The 19093-nt window shown below is 36.7% G+C and overlaps 1 protein-coding gene across 1 annotated transcript in view; it reads left to right on the plus strand.

The window, feature by feature from the left end:
• The window catches only part of IntS3 (integrator complex subunit 3), a 123120-nt gene that overhangs the window by 80010 nt on the left and 24017 nt on the right, over positions 1-19093 (plus strand). Inside the window, exons 10-14 of the mRNA XM_089094056.1 lie at positions 5200-5343; positions 9206-9370; positions 12396-12486; positions 13729-13936; positions 18919-19081. Coding sequence (XP_088950182.1) covers positions 5200-5343; positions 9206-9370; positions 12396-12486; positions 13729-13936; positions 18919-19081 — 771 coding nt within the window. The remainder of the gene's footprint in view (positions 1-5199; positions 5344-9205; positions 9371-12395; positions 12487-13728; positions 13937-18918; positions 19082-19093) is intronic.

Consider the following 19093-nt stretch of genomic DNA (forward strand, 5'->3'; position numbering starts at 1 on the left):
CTTTCCAGGGCTAAGGATGGGGCCTAATTTGGGTCGATGTTGCGGTTAAAGAGGCGTTGATTTATAACATCAGCCCATCTGGTTTGCGGCCTCCCTCGAGGACGTTTCCAGACAATCGAGGGATTGAAGTCCGATATGATCCTTGCAGGGGTATTTGGTGGGAGGCGGAGTAAGTGTCCGTACCATCTTAGAGAACGAGCTTCTACACGGGTGGAGAGTTTCGCTAGCTTATTGGTCTACATGATATTATTGGTGTAGGTCTTCCCATAGCGTTCGAAATTATGGATTCAAACCAGGTGTTTGGTTAAGAAGGACTCGAACTTTCTGAGTTCCTTAAAGACTATTGGCCATGTCTCAATCGAGTGTATTCCGATGCATAATATCGTAACGTTATTGAAGTGGATTTGAGTACAATGTCTGATAATTGGTTTCTTGGAGACTGCTCTAGAAAGCTATCTGAATGCAAAGTTTTCTTTAGCTAATCTGGCTGAGATTTCGGCGTCAAGTGTGACGTTTGATGATATAATTGATCCGAGATATGTGAACTGTCTTACCTCATCAACAGCTTGGCCATTGATCACAACAGTTAAGGGTGACGCCGATGCTGTCTTTTCTATAGGCATGATCTTCGTTTTCTTCCAGTTGACTTGCAGCACAACTGCGGAGGCAGTTGAGGAGATCATCTCAATTGAAGACTTAAGCCGGTCAAGATATTTACTAAAAACGGTTAAATTGTGGGCAAAACCAGAATCAGACGAATTTCTTCTAGCACAACTTAGGCCGAAGTAATATGTAAAGGGCGTCTTGTTCAAAATGTGGTCGGTGATACAGTTAAACAGGTCAGGTGCAGCAGCGCATCCTTGTCGTACACCATTTTTGATGGAGAAGGAAGAAGAAAGTTTCCCGTTAACAAGGACGGTGCTTTGTTTGCTGCTGTAGAGTTCTTTAAAGAGGCTGACTATCTTTGTTGGTAGGCCCGAAGCCCTCAGGATTAGCCAAAGGAACTTTCTGTCGACAGTGTCAAAGGCAGAACGGAAGTCAATGAAAGGTATGTAAGCCTTCTTGCTGAATTGCAGGTCTTCTCCACGGTCTGTCTGACCGTATGAACCTGTTCAGTCGTCGATCTTCCGAATTGTTTGGGGTGGCGCAAAAGCATTTAGGAAACCTATTGCACGTTTCATCTGTAGTACTGCAAGTAATTTTCAAGGAGGAGAGAGTAAGACGATATCACGGTGGCTGCTGCAATCTGTCTTGCTGCCCTTTTGCTTAAAAACTGGAACGAGGATTTCTTTCTTGCTGTATGACGGTGTAGTTTCAGTGACTCAGATTATGCTGAACACCATCTGCAGCCAAGGTATCATTGCGTGGCCGCCCGTAGTAAGTAGCGGTGAAGTGATGGCACAGGTGCCAGCCACTTTATTGTTTTTTATTCTCCTTGCGGCCGATGTAATATCATTAGGAAAAAAGTTGGCACCGTCGGGAGCAGGGGTAACTTCTGTATCAATAGGATCAAGCCTTTGGTCAATGCGACCGGATAGATCCGAGTTTATCAGCTTATTAAAGTGTTTCTCCCAGAGATATACACATTGAGAATGATCGTATATAGTTTCTCCTTTCGCTGCTTTCAGGCTTGTGGATGTCATCGCATGTTGGTCAGTCAGCTCGCGCAGGATCAAGTCTTTCTTATCCCTGTGGAGCAAGGAATTGCGTAGTTTGTTGAGCTGTCTGTAGAGTGTCATATCTCCTCTTAATCTCGCTTGCCGTCTCTGCCCAATTATTTCAAACGTCTGGTTGCTAACCCACTCTTTCTTCTTTCGTTGCCTGGAGCCAACAACTTCGTTAGCTGCTCTGAGAACATTGTCTTTGAAAGTGGTCCATGCTGACTCGCTATCTGAACACAGCTGGAGAGCCTCGAAGTGGTGAGAGACTTCAGCTGCAAACCACTCGCGAACCGATGGATCTTGCTTCAGCCGAGAGGTGTCTATCTTCATGGGGGATGAAGAGTTACTCTTATTGGCCCTCAGCCGGAGTTTTATCCTTGCAGAGACGAGACGATGGTCGGCATTGCCGAGCTCGGTACCTCTGTATGTCGGTGCATAGCAGGTAAGAACAGTTATCTTCCCGTGCTTGCCCTCGATTCTCGCTCTCAGTATACGTGATGAGATAGGCGAAAATGACAATAAGGTTTTCCGAGCGAAACTGTTGAGAACAAGGCCAACTCTTCTTTGGGGTCCACCAGACCAAAGCAGTGTCCGGCCTTCTCCAATATCTTCTTCGCCACTTCCCGTAAGGTGGGTTTCTGTTATTCCTGCGATCGTCACTTTGTATATTCTTAATTCTTTTGCTAAAAGAAGCATAGAACTAGGCTGGTTCAGTGTCAGGACATTCCATGCCACCTTGGTCAACGATGTTCAAAGGGGTACGTCCTTGGGCAGGCATGGGTCCAATTGGGAGATTAGGTTGGGCATCCGTCCCTTGGTGCATTTAGCTCTCCGATGGCGAGCCCGATAGCCAGTGGCACTTTACGACATATCTGCAATCGCAAAGACTGCCGGTAAGCAGCCTTTGGACGAGCACCATTAACGTTAAGTTAAGATTCTTCCTCGAAAATGAGGGAAGAAAGGAATTCTTTCGCCCCGTTTGTCAAAGTTACACATTGAATCAAACAGTTTGTGGCAACGAACTGTAAGTAAGGAGCGACTCTGCCCTATAGTAACTCGCATGTTGACTTTCCAACTAAAAAAGGTGCCCCACTTTTACATTCTTTTTCTATCCTGAAAAGATTTGGTTATCCAACTGATGTGTAAAAAAATCTGTATAATGAAGTTAAATTACACCTTCTTTTGAATGTGCATGCCCAGCTCGGTATTCGAGACTGAGGAAAGATCAATCAGATAGACTTGAGACGGTACAAAAAAGAGCTGTAAAAATTATACTTGAACATAACTACTCAACATATGATGATCTACTGAAACTACTCAACTTGAATTCACTTGATAGTCGTAGACATGAGTTGGCACGCCGCTTTGGACTAAGTGAATAATTTCAACATAAAATTAAGTTCTAAAACGCTTACAGGTATATTCCTGAAATAAACTATATCAAACATTTAATGTTCCAATAAGGGACGAATGGTTTACGATATCACGAGAGGTTGGGTAAGTTATTAATTGTGGGTAAGGCTTTTTGATTTGTCGGTGTCTAGATGTCTACGATCAACTAAGGTAATACCTCAGTTGGGCTACCATATCTGTTCAGGTTGGAAAAATAACGTAAAAGCGGGGCAATGTTTTTAGTCAGACAGTCAACCTGCGAGTTCCATCTGAAATTTTGTCAAAAAGTATTCCAGGTATTTTAACTGTTTTCTTTGTCAGTAGTAGGGAATTATGAGAAGTGTGACTGTTTAGGAAGGAAAAATTCATAAAAGAGCTCTTAAGTTTCACTGACAATCAGTCTTACCTGTCCTAATTTAGCTTTCTAATCATTAAAATTTTTCCTCAAGTCAGACTGTTCGGTAGTCAGTGGGCTTAGTCGCAGTGCTATGGCAGTTAAGTCATCAATAAATTTAAAATGCTCCCAAATTGTTGTTAAAATCAGTTGATCGAGGTTTGTATGGAACTAGGTTGCAGCTACTGCTGCACCCATGATCTAATATGAGTAAATCATAAGGCTATTCATTATTAAGTCGAAGATTATCTCGTTTCAGTGTACTGAACCATTTGTTTATTTTCGATATGTAATTTCTAACACAATATGTTTCTGCTAACTACGTTTTATCAAACTTTTTTTTGTTTACCAAGTTTTAAACAACATGTTTAATGTTTGCTACCTTTTTTCGCAATTTCTCAACAATATCTTGAAAGGTATGCGGTTAATTTTGACATAACTACAGAAAAGATTACCAAATTTTCATAGCTGTATAATGGAAGTAATAAGAATATAGGAGGCCCTCATAAAAAAAAAGCCACATAAGTGCTTCCTATGCAAAAAAAGTGATTTTCCTTGAAGTTCAAGCCAGGGTACTGTAATTCTCATGTATAGGGTTTTCGGCCATGGTGATTCCGATGGTGCATTTTATATTTCGGTCCCATTAGATTTCAAAATAACTAATTTGAGTTTCTATCAGCCGAGATTCGTCCTTTACGTGACACTGACTCTAAAATGGCAATATTCAAACTTATTTCATGACAATTCATATTTACGGAAATAAATTAATTAAGCAAGGAAGACTGCACTTTCATACCGATATAATTTTTATATTTAAATTGGTACATTTTTTTACACACAAAAACCTGAGATAGTATTACGTGTTGCAACCTTTTCAAGCTTTAAATTTGAACTTATATTTAACGTTGCAAAAACAAGTGGAAAAAATTGCAGGAATTTATAACATTAAGTTTTCCGATAAAATGAAAAATTTGAAATGATTTTGGAATAAGTTGGATTCATATTGGAAGAAGATTTGACTACATCCCTGATTTTAAGAAGGTTTTGGACTATGGTTGTACCCAGGGCTGTACCCAGGATTTTTTTCTGGGGGCGGGGGGGGGGGGTAAAAGGATTTTTTTCGGGGGAGGGAGATTACAAAAAACTCAAAAAATTGTTTGTATTCATTTTTGTTACGTTTTTAAGAGTAGGACAAACAATTCCGGGGGGGGGGGACCCCCTAACACCCTCCTCCCCTCGGATACAGCCTTGGTTGTCGCCAAAGGAGGGCTTTCGTGCATGTAGCCCACTCCCTTCCCCGATATGTAGATGACTATTTTAAAAATGCGAACTGTTTGGTGACTAAGTCTACCTAAAACTGACTTTCAAAATTAATTCACCTTTCCCCAATCAAAGCACAATACTAAGTATTGGGTACAATACCCTGTCTAGGGGATGGTCACAGAGCACTCTTATTATTTTTTCTTTAATCTTTCGACTCGTTTTCAGATTATGTTCTCTTATTAGGGCTTTCTAACCTTCCACGTTTTTTTATCTTTTCTGTCGCTGTCTCTCAGGAAGAAGTAATTGAACAATGGCTCTGCAAACGTCTAAAAAAAAGTATTTTGATAGCCTGCGTAGTTACAATTATTTTGGTCAAGTTAGTATTTTGAAACTGGAGAAAGCTCAAGTAAACCAAATTAGACCTGTTACTAAAAAACAATAGATTATATGGTTATTTGTGTCGTAAATTGAACTTAATTATTTTTTCAGGTGTGAAATAGTGGAAGAATTAGTACAATTAATAGTAAAAGACGAAGTTGATTCAGAGGAGAGATTAGCCTTGGCTGAATGTGTTGCTGTGATACTATCTCCACAAATGGAATGTAAAATTTATCCAGAATTACCAACTCCTGAGTAAGCTCTATTCTATCTTCTCTTATAGCAGATTTCAATGTCTAACAGCGAAAATTTTTCGTCCTTAGAATTGGAAAAGCTAGCAATTTTTGTATAATTTGTCTGAAGCTCCTGTAATAAAGTGGGAAGAGCTTTGAGGGATCTAGCGCTCAGTAGTGCCGAACTGTACGTAAAAATGGTCTTTACCAATAGTAACGAAAACTCAAAAAAAGGAACTAGGATAAAAATGCACATATCGTAAGAATGTCCTTTCATTGGGATTCCAAATATATAAAGTTCAATATATTTAAAGTTGATCTCTAAGAATTGTTAGCATAAGAAACATTGCATAATTTTTAGAAAAGGAGAGAGCACTCCAAGGAAAAGGGGATTTGAGCGAAAGTTACATAATCAAATTCAGCATTTCCAAGGACCCTGTACATCAGGTCTCAAGATCCTAAATGCAAAAAAAGTCCGAGATTTTTTGTTTATTCCGAGAAGTAAGACACACACATGCGTGTTTTTTTTGTTTTTGTTTTTTCGAATTTTTGGTGGGAATAAGGGGGAAAGGTTTCTTCAAGTATTGTTATCTTATCGAACCAATGATCATAGAAAGATCGGGAAAGGGCTCACTGGAATGACAATTTATAGTTGTGGTGCCTTTCTTAAAGTAAAGACCTTGTCGCAGCAAATTGCTGTTCTCTACCACTTTGTGCCACAAACGAAAACTTTAGCCAAACAGCTAGGGCCAAAATTACATCGAGTAAATTGCGATATTGCCATTAGGCTCAGAAGTATTGAAAAGTAATAAAGATGGCCCATCAGTTCCAGAGATCATACTTTTACACGGTGTTGCATCCCTCAATTACGATACTAGCATCCGGTTGTAATCAACAAACTTAGAAACATTGAAATACGGACTTTTGCAGAAGTAAAATACCGTCTGTGAAATTTTGCTCCGTGGATGACGGTTATACTGCGATATAAATTATGCTAGTGATGTGTGGATCTAATGATGCTTAAGGTTAGTTTTTCAACAAATCAATTAGACAAATATTAGCAAAATTTAAATTTTCAGGTTATACCCAGTATGCTTCATTCACTGCTCAATTGTGTTCAAATATCTGAATTGTTCATAAAAACCTTCTTTTTGTCTTTAGCATGTTGGTAAATTAAAGTTAAAGCATGCCCAAGTAAATAAAAGAAAAAGGATTTATAGAAATACTCTAGCTGTTAGTTGATCAAGGCTTTCGTTTTGAGGGGCATTTCCGCGGGGTTTTGATGTGATAGACGCAAGTAATAAAAAGGGAATATTAGTTGTGATTGATGATTGTTTGTTTTGATTAATAATTCAGAAAAGGCGTGTCGGCATGAATTGTAGCTTCATATCTAAAAAGACTGAAATTCTTATTTACTTCTCCGACTAGATTCTAATATCCAGTGGAATCGATTTTTTTTTTTTTTTTTTTTTTTTTTTTTTTTTTTTTTTTTTTTTACGAATTTACTTCAGTAAGTTACGGAGTGGGAAACCTAAAGCGCTTTCTTCTTTCGACTTTATCTTGGGTGTGTGTAGAATTTATAGGGGGGGGGGGCAAAAGAATATCTGTTCGTTTTCTTATCAAATTACTAACTAATTAATATGTGTAAGTTTTTCTAATGTCAGTTTTTGCTTTTATTATGCTTTAATTACCTGGTTAATCGTGCGTATTGAAAGATATTGGGTGACAGATTTTCCATGGGATGTAGCGCTTCTAGTATTTGTAAAATATGTACTTCAGTTTAAGCTGATTATGGACCCAAAGTTTTATTCGTCAAAGTCGGAAATCCTTAAATACCATTTTTGTTGGAAATCGAACACTATTTGTGAAATATGTACTTTATTCGTTTTGATTTTGGACTCGTATTTTGCAATAATAACTTCGGAACTGAAATCAACTAGATCAGAAAATCAAAAATTTCGATTGAAACCAATCTATGGGACTGAAATATACACTCAGTGTATTTAATTTGAGGCAATCATATTACTGTTTTTAAAGATTCGCATTTAATCATTTCTGACCATTCCCTAAATAATTTTTGAATGGTCTTGGGTCGAATGATACAACATTCAGCGTTCTATGAATTTCGGGTGGGTTGTGGTGTTAGAAGAGGCACTGGTACATGGGCCCGCTTCGGACCCTCCAATGACATGGATCGAAAGTGATTGCACAACTTTGATATCAACAGTGTTATGTGCTAATGCCTGTTGTGACACGCTTAGCTTTATTTGGTTTTCTCCTCGAGGCATTAATCTCGGATATGTTATCTGAAAACACAGGAACTCTTAAATAACAAATTTGGTAGAAACCCTTTTTTTATAAATAGGTACCGTTTGTGACCAGTGGTTTCCAACCGATTTCGGACCATGCCCCACCCGAGCATTTCTAAAACCCTGATCCCCCCTTGATATTTAGATTTTATTATTCAAATTTTTACGTGTATTCATCTGAAAGAAACTTAAAAGGCTATTAACTTGGTATCTTTTGGGATCGTCCTCTAGGCATATATTATACTGAGGAAAAATATTGCCTGAATACAACACCTTTTATACTATGTATAACATCATTCCAATACTATCATGTACATTTTTTGCTCATTAAAGCGTTTGAACGTGACGTCATTGACATCAAGCTTTTTTTTTTTTTTTTAATTAAGTCCTTAAAGTATAGTTAGCCGAAAGGTGCATGACCTGCCCATGACCCACCAAAATATTGTCGGGCCCCCGCGGTTGGACCTGCGCCCCACGTTGGGAATCACAGATTTAGACAGAGCCATACCATGGTTTAAATCATGTTTTATAATTAAGCTGATGTCATTTGAAGCAGTTTGCAAAATATTCCCTGAGGTTCCTTGAGTTTGAATAGTTACAGCACGTGTATATGTACGAAGCCGGAGGTATGGGTTGCTGGTGTTTGAAGCAGAGTATTTCTATCCCACTTTAAGCACTCTAATAATGCAGACTAAGTTTTTTTCTTTTTACTTTGTGTATAAATAAAAACTGATCGGCCTGTGTTTCTTATGATGTTAACTACAGTATATGTCCAATAATTCGTAACGGTTGGTCGATTAGTTTTGGAATGCATGCAAATTTAGTTTAAAAGACAATTGACAGTGAGGATCGCATCGAATCGTAAACGAAATGACGTGCAACGACCGAGAATCACAAAGAAAACAAGATTATTACAACCAAAATGATTACTGGAGAAAAGGCTGGAATAGAATCACTCATTATTTTAGGAGGCATTTAAAAAAAAAAAAAAAAAAAAAAAAAAAAAAAAACGAAAATGTGCACTGAAACTATGATAGAAGGGGAGCCTGGCTAAACAAAAGGTACATATTTACCCTTCAAAAGACACTTGCAAAAATATATACAGTAAAATTTAGAGCGGAAGATCCACAAAGGAGAATTGGACTGCATTGGAACAGATGGACAAAGGAGGATGGACTTCTTTTTGCAAAGTTTCAAGATCACAATCCTAAAAATAAATAAAACAAGATCAAACGGAAGAAGAAAGAACTGCTTCCTTTATTGAAAACGCAACAAGCGCGTACTTCAGTGAGGGATAATCCATACATGGTTGTCTAGTATCAAAAAAAGACAGCCGACAATCAACACAATATCCAAAGAATTGCCATGGGTAGCCAAGGCCTGGATTATTAAGTTGGAATATCATACGAACAATCAGTTCAACACAATTTTTGTTTTTATTTAAAAATTTGTTGCTTTGCTGTATTTTACTTTTTACGCAAATGGTTCGATTGGTTTTGCTATTAGTACTCGGTAATTTGTTTCCATTCTTTTCGTTTTCGAATAAAATTAAATGTAATAAACTTTGTTTTTCAGATCTCTGGAGGAATCTACGAGTTCACCGTTTCATGTATTATTCCGTGCTTTGTGTGAGATGACGGATGATGACCCTGGAAGAGAACCTTTATTAGATTTCCTAGCAAGCCTTCACAAAGTTCAATCTCGAATTGCTTACCACCTTCTTTATTTTTTAAGAGCAAGGTAGGTCTTCATTTTCCATATGATTTTAGCCTTTGCCGTATAGCTGCATTCAATTTAGACCATATATTATCCAAAGTAAGTTTCTAACTCGCAAATCCTATTGGAAAATCACACTTTCTGACATCTACAGTTCGGGTGCATTGTTGGAAATTTATACTGAAAATTCTTCTACCGATAAAAATGGTATTAATAAGATGTATGTCAGTGTAAGAAAAGATGAAATCATGTCCGTGTTAAGTCCCAGCTAATTTGGTACTATATACTTACTTTCCCTGTGACTTGAGTAAAAATAAAATGTCATTGGTAATTTAATATGACAATAGTATCTTATATGACGGATTACCAAGATATGTATAGCTCTTCGCTAAATTGTTCAATGGCACCACGTTTTTAGCTTGACGAAAATTATCAGATTGCCAAGGGGTTGGCAATCTTAAGTGTTTGATTTGTTGGTGTTTTACACCTGTAGGTGTAAGATCAAGAGGTTTTTATGTTAAAGATGAAGTGGTTCTGATTATTGAAAATGGATATTATCAAGTCCAAATATTCAGCTTTGCATTCTCATGCATTTGCTTGTTTACAAAAATAAATCAAAGGGACTGCCCTCTATCTCCTCCTTCTGCGTGCAGGTGTGCAACATGTAACGATCGAAAATCCTTTATTCGCATACATCGATTTGGTCAATTTATTTTTTTTGCAGTCAGGCGAAACCATTAGGAATTCTTGTCAGTCATAGTCAGAAAGTCTGGAAAATTTGCGTCACATTCTCATGTTTCAAAGGCCTTTAGCGTGTTTATTCTCAAGTTGATGCTTGTATCTTTGAGCGAAGCTAAACAAGTTGCAGAGTCGATAAAATCAAAATATCAAATGGTTACACGTCGTTCAAAAGAAAATTAGAGGTTTCGTTTTAACGTAGGGTATTTTAATAGCAAATGCCTCTTAACAGGCTACATTGACAACGAGGATTTGGGGTTCAACTGTCTCAAGCTAAAAAATTACATCTACATATCTGCATGTAGGTTTTAGAATGTAGATGGAGATTCTCCCTTCCCTGTGTTTGGACTGAATACTATGACCTAAAATGTACTTCCTCTCCTCAAGAAAAATATAGATACATTCGCCAACTTTTGAACAGCGGGTTATTTATTTGGGTATACGTTTCAACAGTTGCGTAATTTCATATTTTCTTCCCCTGGGATTTTTTTCAAAACGCGTTTTTCAACTTTTGGTTATTGTGGGGTGTGGTTCGCCTTTTACTAGGTTGCAGCTACTGTTGCAGCCATGATTAATGCACTAGGCCGCTTTTCATTTCAAGCTGACGGCATTTTCGAGTGGTTTCAGGCTTTTTTTTGAAATAACCATAAATTCGTTTCCGCAATAAACTTTTACTTTTAAGATTAACCGAAATAATAGTTACCATTCCTGAATCACAGTTAGATGGCACTTTTTTCCCTTCAGGTATTTTTTTTTACGGGTTTTTCAGCTTTTGGTTACTATGAGCTGTGATTTGCCGTTTGCTAGGTTGCAGCTGCTGCTGCATCCATGAAACGGAATGTATTTCCCTTGACAGGTCCAAAAACCCCGAAAACTTGATTTGTAATGCTACGATTTTTGTTACACGGGAATTTTGCGAGAACTCGGATTTCTACCTCACTATCGTAGGAAGGCTCCCACTAACGTGAGTTTCAGCCTATGAACTGTGATTTGTTAAGAAAAAGGAGAAAAAAAAACATTTTATCATTAAGAAACGTCTTTTCCCCTTGCATTCCTCCTTCTTTTCTATTCTTGTTTGAGTGATTGTAGCGGATTAAGAACTAGTTGCGTCCCTGAGCAGTGACGTAGCCATGATCTCACCTGGGGAGGGGGGATCAGTCTATCTATTACACAGTCATAAAAGCAAGAGATAATTGATGATCAATCAGTTGAACAATTTTTATTTCTTAACAGACAACAAATGAAGTAAAACGATTATTGCAAATATTATGACTCATTAGCTTACCATCTGTAAGTCGACAACGCAAAGAGAAAATAAATTATACAACATTATTCGAAGTAGAGAAAAACAGAAGAGAGAATACAGCGAATAGAACTAGAAAGAGTTGGAAAGGAAAAAAGAGGTTGATTTAGAATTTTCAGTGAAAGGAGGGCGATTTTCTCAGCGACCAACGCCCATTTTTTTCTTTTCTCTTCAAATATCTTAACTAGAAAGTAAATCATTTTAAATAGAAATATGAATATTATGCTGCGAAGCCTCAACACTCCTATAATCTATTATTAAGAATTGTCACTTTCCGACTTATAAGTGACTAAGACTATAAACTTGAAGTGGCAAAGTTTTCAAATTTAGTATGAATGTTTTTTTTTTTCTCATGTACCTTTCTTTCATGCTCTCGTTTGGATGATTAAGATGATTTCCAATCATTATAGGGAAGCTTTTCCAATCATCATAGGGAAGCTTTAAATTACCTTGTTACGACCTCTCAATCCAAAAAGTTTTCAGTTATAAATATAGACACACTAGTTACTGGACATTTAAACCACACTAAGAGACCTCCCCCCCCCCCCACTCCTACATTAAATGCAAAATATCTAATGTTTACTTCATGGCTGCGGGGCCTGAAGCGCGGGATAACTATGACGACTTCTGGTTTAATGCGAAAAGCGTCTAAATGATGCTGAAGTAATAAAAAAGAGAAATGAAGGATAGGAGAGCAAGGAATAAAAAGAAATATGCATTGAAAGCGACTTAACAGCGCTAATTGTATCGGGAAAAAACAAAGTTTTTTTTGTTTTTTTTTTAATTTGATTGCATAGTTTCCATCAATATCGCATTGTAAGGACATAAGGGGTACTTCAAGGGTTGGATCACAATTTCCAGCCATGTTTAGCCATGAGACCCCGACTACATCCTATTTTAGCCTTGAAGGAAAGATTTGAAGTAAGCGAAAGTTACTCAGTCCGCTGGTAACTTTTTAATTTATAATTTTGATTCGTATCTTACACTTGTTTCCTCTTTCTTTTCTAGTCGATCTGCAGAGGGTCGTTCTACAGTCTATGAGGCGTTTTGCCAAGCCAGAGCGACTCCTTTAATGGAAGCATTGTATGCCGACATGAAAGTAAATAGACCTTTTTATTGTTTTAGTGCATATCTGTAAACACTAGGAGCTTTTCCTAGAACTTCTTTTCTTCAGCCATCCTGTTGAAGATGTTGAGGGAAAAAAATATGTAAAAACGCACAAAGATTTGAACTCTGTTCAAATGCCCTATTTCCAGCCTTAACTCCCCCTACGTACTCTGGTTAAAAACCACTGGCGATCCCTTTCAAACCAGCTATCCATTTGTTCAATTCAGAATGGTGTTTTGATCGAGTTTTTTGGGTGAGTGACGGTGCTAATTTCTTAATGTTATGTTGTAGGTTTTTCTTTTTTGTTTTATTTTTTATCCTAATAGCAAAGCGAAATTACTCTTAAGAATGAAAGTAAGAATATGTAAAATTGCTTTAAACCATAGGCATTTGCTAAGTTTGTGTGTGTTTTTTCTTCTTCTTGATACTGATATTCATTTGTCCTTGCCTTTTCATCAGTGTTTTTACAACTAAGGCATCCTTGGAGAAAGTTAGAGTTTACCTCTTTATGCTAATTGTCTCTCTCTTGAATGGCCAAAAAAAACTAGTGATAAATGCACTTTGGAGGTCATTTTCGACAAAGTCGAGCTTCTTCAATTCTTTGGCTGCTTATCCTTCATTTTATTATTTTATTTTAAATGTCAATTTTTTAAGCATTGATCTTGCTTTAAATTTCAATCAAAAATGAGTTATTGATGAAACGTATCTTAAATATGGACAAAATTTTCATTAAATGATTGAAACACTAGAACTTATCTTAACACTAGACCACTTAGGACTTAACACTATTGACTAATTTAAGAGCTCAGTATTAATGCAATTTAAGCTGAATTGCTATTAGTACTAGTAACAACTTATTCTAACACCAAGCAACTTAAGGCTAATTATCTTTGAGGCTTGAACTATCTTAGAAATATTATCTCCTACTCATTATGTATTAACATCTGCAAATATTGTGCTATAGTGCAGTGGGGAGGTTATTCCTAATGCAGTACTATAGTAAGGAGGATTTTAAGTAGTTTAAAGATTTTCCTCCACAACAAACCAATGAAAGCAAATTTAAGTGAAGGGTGGGGTGTCTTTTATTTTTACTATTTCTTCTTTGCAACCAAGACGATTATTTTCTAATAAGCTGTCTTATGCTTCTCTGTTGACAAGTTTTTCATCTCTGTGTTTTTCTTTCTTTGCTTTTCCTTCTTTTTATTTCATTGAACCGCTATTTTCCTGGTTCTAGGTGTGTCAAGAAGACGATGTGCAACTGTTTTGCTGGCTTGTTCCTGTATTATATACATGGTTTCCTCTAGTTACAGTGGGGAATTCTCAGCTGCTTCGACTAGTCGTTGGAACGGTGGATTCGGTACAGTTAGTGGATCTCATTTCCTTAGTTTTACAAGGAAGACTCGTTATCCTTCCCCCAGATAGTACCTTGATCTCTTTATTAGGTGAGGCATTTGGAAATTCTTTAGGGTAGCATAGTAGTAGAATCACGAATCTTTCTTCCTTTAATCTTACATTTCTCTCCCTTTTCTTCCCCTATTTATTTTAGCTTCATCTGCTCTTTGAAACGCACTGATGACAAAATCGCGGCTCCATGATATGGCCTCAAGCCATTCTGCTATATTTCATGCGAAAGCCTTGCTCAGCTTGGGTTTGAAATCTTGATCAGTCTTTTGAACCAGGTTTATTCTATATGTAGTAGTTCGAAACAATGTGGGATACCTTTTTCTATACATTACTATAATTAATTGAATAATGTATGTAGTGTTTAAATTGGTCGCTAAACTCCTGGATGATCCTTAAAGCCACAATAGTCCCGAAAAATACTACCTTTTTCCATGGGCGCCCATATGGGGGTGCAGGGGGGGGCTACCGCCCCCCCCCCCCCTGGGTGAATGATGTTGCTTTATTTGTATACTTTTGTGCTGAGATTTCTATTATATAGCATTAAAACTGCCAATTAGACGAGGTTTGCCCCCCCCCCCTGGAATTCAGCTTATGGACGCCCATGCCTTTTTCTGAAAATACCCCTCCTAATTTTCACTGTGTTTGCTAGCCAACACGTTTCCTTTTTGGTCCATAGTTTTTGTTTCTATTTCATACTTAGTTGTAACCTGTCACTCATCCTTTCATCTTTTTTCTGTGGCGAGAAGTATGTTGCTTAAATGGCGGTTTGTCTTAATTTGGAATTTTAAATCTAAATTCGCGTGAATTTTTGTCAGAAAATCTGCTGGAGTCTGTTGTATAACTGGCTTTTGATTGATTATCAGAATTTTTGTTTATCTATTGATTTTACCTTCTTTTTTTGTCTGTGTTTTTTCAATTTTGTGGTTGCAGCGATAGCTGTAACCGAGTAAAGAACGAATAATTCATAGGAAAAATTTCCCTACAAGGGTATTAAATCCCCTTTTGGCCCCACCAGATTATGATTTATTATAGTACCCCTTTCACCACATGGATGGTAAAAAAGAATTACTGAAAGGTATACTGGAAAACTTTGATCTTGATATGTTTAAGATCTTGGATGGTGTGATTGACGGATAGGTCAGTTCCAGAAAAACTACTACAGGGCTTATATGGTGAAGTAATGTGGGATCTCATTTAAGAGCAGTTTTTAACAAATTTGGTTTAAGAATTTATATATGGAGACTCAGTTTGGGCCAGTGTGTTTTAACTGTATGAAATAAATAGGTTGAAATGTCCTGAAGTACTAAAATACACTCCTATGATATACTATATTCCCAAGATGGTTGAGGTTAAGGTTTGGTCTTCGTTAACCAGCAATAAAAAAAGGGGGCAAACCATCTGATTCTGCGCCATAGTCTAAATATTTACTTAGCAAAAGTCGAAAATAGTTGTGTAGCTTTTTTTACTGTACAGGGGTGCGGTAAAGAGCTTTACTCTTGGCTGCGCTGGAGTACAGAGCATTATGTATTGAAATATAGTCTTGAAAAGGAGAAAGAACTATAGCTGTCTTAAAAATGATGCGGATAGAAAGAAAAACAGGTTTCAGACAATCTTTTATAAGAACCTGCCAAAACACTTGATACTGGTCCGAGATGGGGTGCATAGCTAAAATAAAATTGTTGCTCAGTGGTGGTTATTTTCAGCTATTTACGATGTATAGGAAGTTGATCTATAATCTGATCCCTTTTTCCGACCTCCACAAGTCTACAAAGTTCTTTCTTTCAGGCTGTTTTGTTCCTATTTTTTAAAATTTGGGTTGACTCTGTATACAATCTAGGCTTTTTCTCTTGATTTTTTGAGACATTAAAACTAAACCAAACTCAAAACGACCCAGATTGGGAAAACGCTTAGTTCAACGATGGTCATTCATGATATAAGCTGCTTAATAGGGTTGCACCACATTGCTAAAACTAGTTTATATAGATTAAACATTAAGAAGAAGAAAGACTCAAGTCCAAAACTAAAGAAAATGTGTTTTAGGCTCAATTTCTTCCAGGATTGCTTGGGTAATGCTTTAGACCAATCTAAAGAGGACATTCTAGGTTGAAAATCCGCTATTCGATTTGTGGGATCAAATAGGCTGTTTAAAATCAATGCACATTTCCTATAATATGTTTTATATACAATTGTTTCAGTTTTTGGCGGCCCAACGATAATTAGATTTTTGAATTTTTTAAGGATCGCCGAGTGTATTTTAAAAGAAGGACTTTTAAATTTTCTCTTAGAAATCTCCTATCCCGAAGCATATTATTTAGAACATCATCTTCTCTTTTTTTTATTCTTTGGTTAATTTTTTTGCATGATAGGAATTTGCAACCTAGACAATTGCTTTTATGTCGACAAAATTAACCTAAAGAAGATGAAAGATTAAGTACCATTTCACAAAGAAAATAAAATCTCAGTTTACGTATAGTAAGATAGAAACTTTCAGTAATTGACATAGAATATTTTGAACCGCTAACATATGCTGAAAGTGTATTTAATGACAGCCAAAAGAAAAAATAACTTATTTTTGAAGTTGTCAAGGTATATTGTTCTGTCTTTTCTATGCAATTCTATATATTGTTTTTTTATACCGTCGCATTCAACTCTTGATTTGAGGCCTGTTTTTGTTGTTCCAATTGTTTAGGAACGCAGGTACCATCTGATGCACAAGTTCGAATACTCCATGCTTTTGAGTAATAAACACCGTTCCCTACTACCCCTCGCCGCCGCAATCAACCGAAACACGCCACAAGAACAAGCTTGAACCAGTGCACTACAGAACTAATCGTTTCACTAATTCATTTTTTCTTTTTTACTAGTGTGATAAATCGTGCTTAGTGCTTAGTATGTTGTAAAAGCGTAAATTAGTTGTGGCACTATTTGTGACAACGATAGCTATTTTTATTAAATGATCCATGATTAATAACAATTTTCCAGCTGTCGAGTCCAATGGTCATATCCGATATTTTCGCACGTTTGATATAATTGCCAAAAACCGTTTACTAAGCTGTTCTCAAAGACAAAATCAGCATGCCAATATGAATCTGGAGAATCAAACCCCAATTTAACAAAGATTTCACTTCTGATCCTCTCTTTGAGAATAGCTCAACAAAAGGCTCTGGACTGCCATTTACAACATATTTACTTGACGGGTTTTCATCTTGGAAGCCTATATTTCCTTATTCGTCTTCTGTGTGTAATCAGTAAGCTGAAAATCCTTCTAATTCAATTTTGGCGGAAACTAAACCCAATTTGTCAAATGTGCACTTTGTGTTTTTGGTCCAGGTCCAGACCACATACTGTGGTTTTAAAGATTTTCCATCACTAGAAACCATAATCTGGATTTCATAAAGAGGTTCTCATTTAAGTTGTAACATCTCCGCCTTTCTATTAATATTATCTTGGTCACTTACCCATGCGACTGCACTTATCATAAAACTCCTGGGTGTACTTTTTTGTTAATCTTAATACCGTTCAGATTAAAGCATTTTCGAACTGATGCTGTGTGGGGGCGTGGGTTCATACATGGTGCTGAACGAGTGACAAGCTTCCCTCTGGTTTTCAGCCGACAGAAAGAGCAACTTTTACTTTGGGATCAAATGAGTCCAACTACAAACTATACGAAGTAACTGGTATTATACGAACTCAAATACGAACCACTGTTCTTTATGATGAGAGGGAAAAATACATGGAAGGCATTTCGCACTTTGCTGATTGAATCAAGGCTACTGTGTTGACCATAATGTTCGAAAATATTTATAAAGTGTCCAGATTTTAAAAAAAAGTAATAGTAATATTGGTTTCGCTTTTTGGATAGTCTATTTTTATTTGTATTTTGTTGGATTTGTTGGCTTGCTAGGTTTCATTTCAGAAACTTTAATTTCAGTGAGATTTAAATTTCACTGTCCTTAGTACTTGAACTAGAGTTCGGGAGCATTTTTTATATAGTTTACCTTATTATTTATTTTTTTGCTGGAATCTTGAACTTGATACAATAGCACCCTGATTTCGTTTACGATAATAAGTTTCGTGAACAAGTGGGGAAGAAGATGCATTGACCTTGGTAAGCTACGAGCTTCGAAAAATCTACATTGGAGTTTGAAAGGCTAGGCTTTCTAAGAGTATACATATTGTATAAGTTGTGGAGATTATAATCTAGATCCAGATCCTAGATGTTTTCCTAGATCTAGATCCTAGATGTTTTTTATAATCTAGATCCAACGCTATTCAACAAAACTAACAAGTCACAACATTTCAAACATAAACTTTTCTTTGAAAAAAAGCTGTTCTTCTTATAGCATTCAATTTAAAAATCAGATAATGGAATTTGTTAATTGAATTCTTAGAATATTTTGTCCATCATTTTGTCAGTTTAAAACACAAATTACCAAAAAAAAACTCTTTGTAATAAAATCTAATTTCTGCTAAAACCATTGTTTCTGCTATAAAGCTTCAAAGCTTGTACAGTTCAAAATCTGATGCCATTAATATTATTTTTTATTATTATTATAAGAATCATGAGGGGGCTATGTTTATTCTCACGCAACCGTGTTTAAAAATTTTCATACCTCAATCCAACCTCATAAAACGATTACATTTTGTATGTTCTATTAGCCGAAGAGAAATAGCAACTGACAAGATTAGTAGCATACAAGGCCATATCCAGGGTTTGGGGATACAGGGTTTGTACCCCCCCCCCCTGAAATTTTAACCCAACTTGTATAAATGTAACAGAAATGCATATAAACAAATTTCTGATGCGCTTTTTAAATTTTTGTTTTGCGTAACCTCTTCCCCCCCCCCCCCAAAAAAAAAAATCCTTTGTGTACCCTTGGCGGCATGTATTGATAGAGTGATCGGTGCAGCAATAATTTTTTTTTGGGGGTGGGAGGTTTGTATTTTGTTGTTGTTCGTTCATTTTATATTGATTATTCTTGTTACTTTGATTTTGTTTAATTTAAGCTTCGTTTCTCAGATTCCAGTTTAAGTTGGGACACGTTTGAGCAGATGGCGTTGTGGCAGCTTGTAGCTGCTCATGGAGTGTCACTACAATCTTTATTACCACTTATACCATTAGTCAAATATCCAGAGAACTCAGAAGCCATTACGTCTTTGTTAATAATGCTAAGGAAAGAAAGGTATGTTTATTC

This window comes from Artemia sp. Qi Xiang Cuo, chromosome 9 (assembly GCF_049724085.1).
Source record: "Artemia sp. Qi Xiang Cuo chromosome 9, ASM4972408v1, whole genome shotgun sequence".
NCBI lineage: Eukaryota > Metazoa > Arthropoda > Branchiopoda > Anostraca > Artemiidae > Artemia > Artemia sp. Qi Xiang Cuo.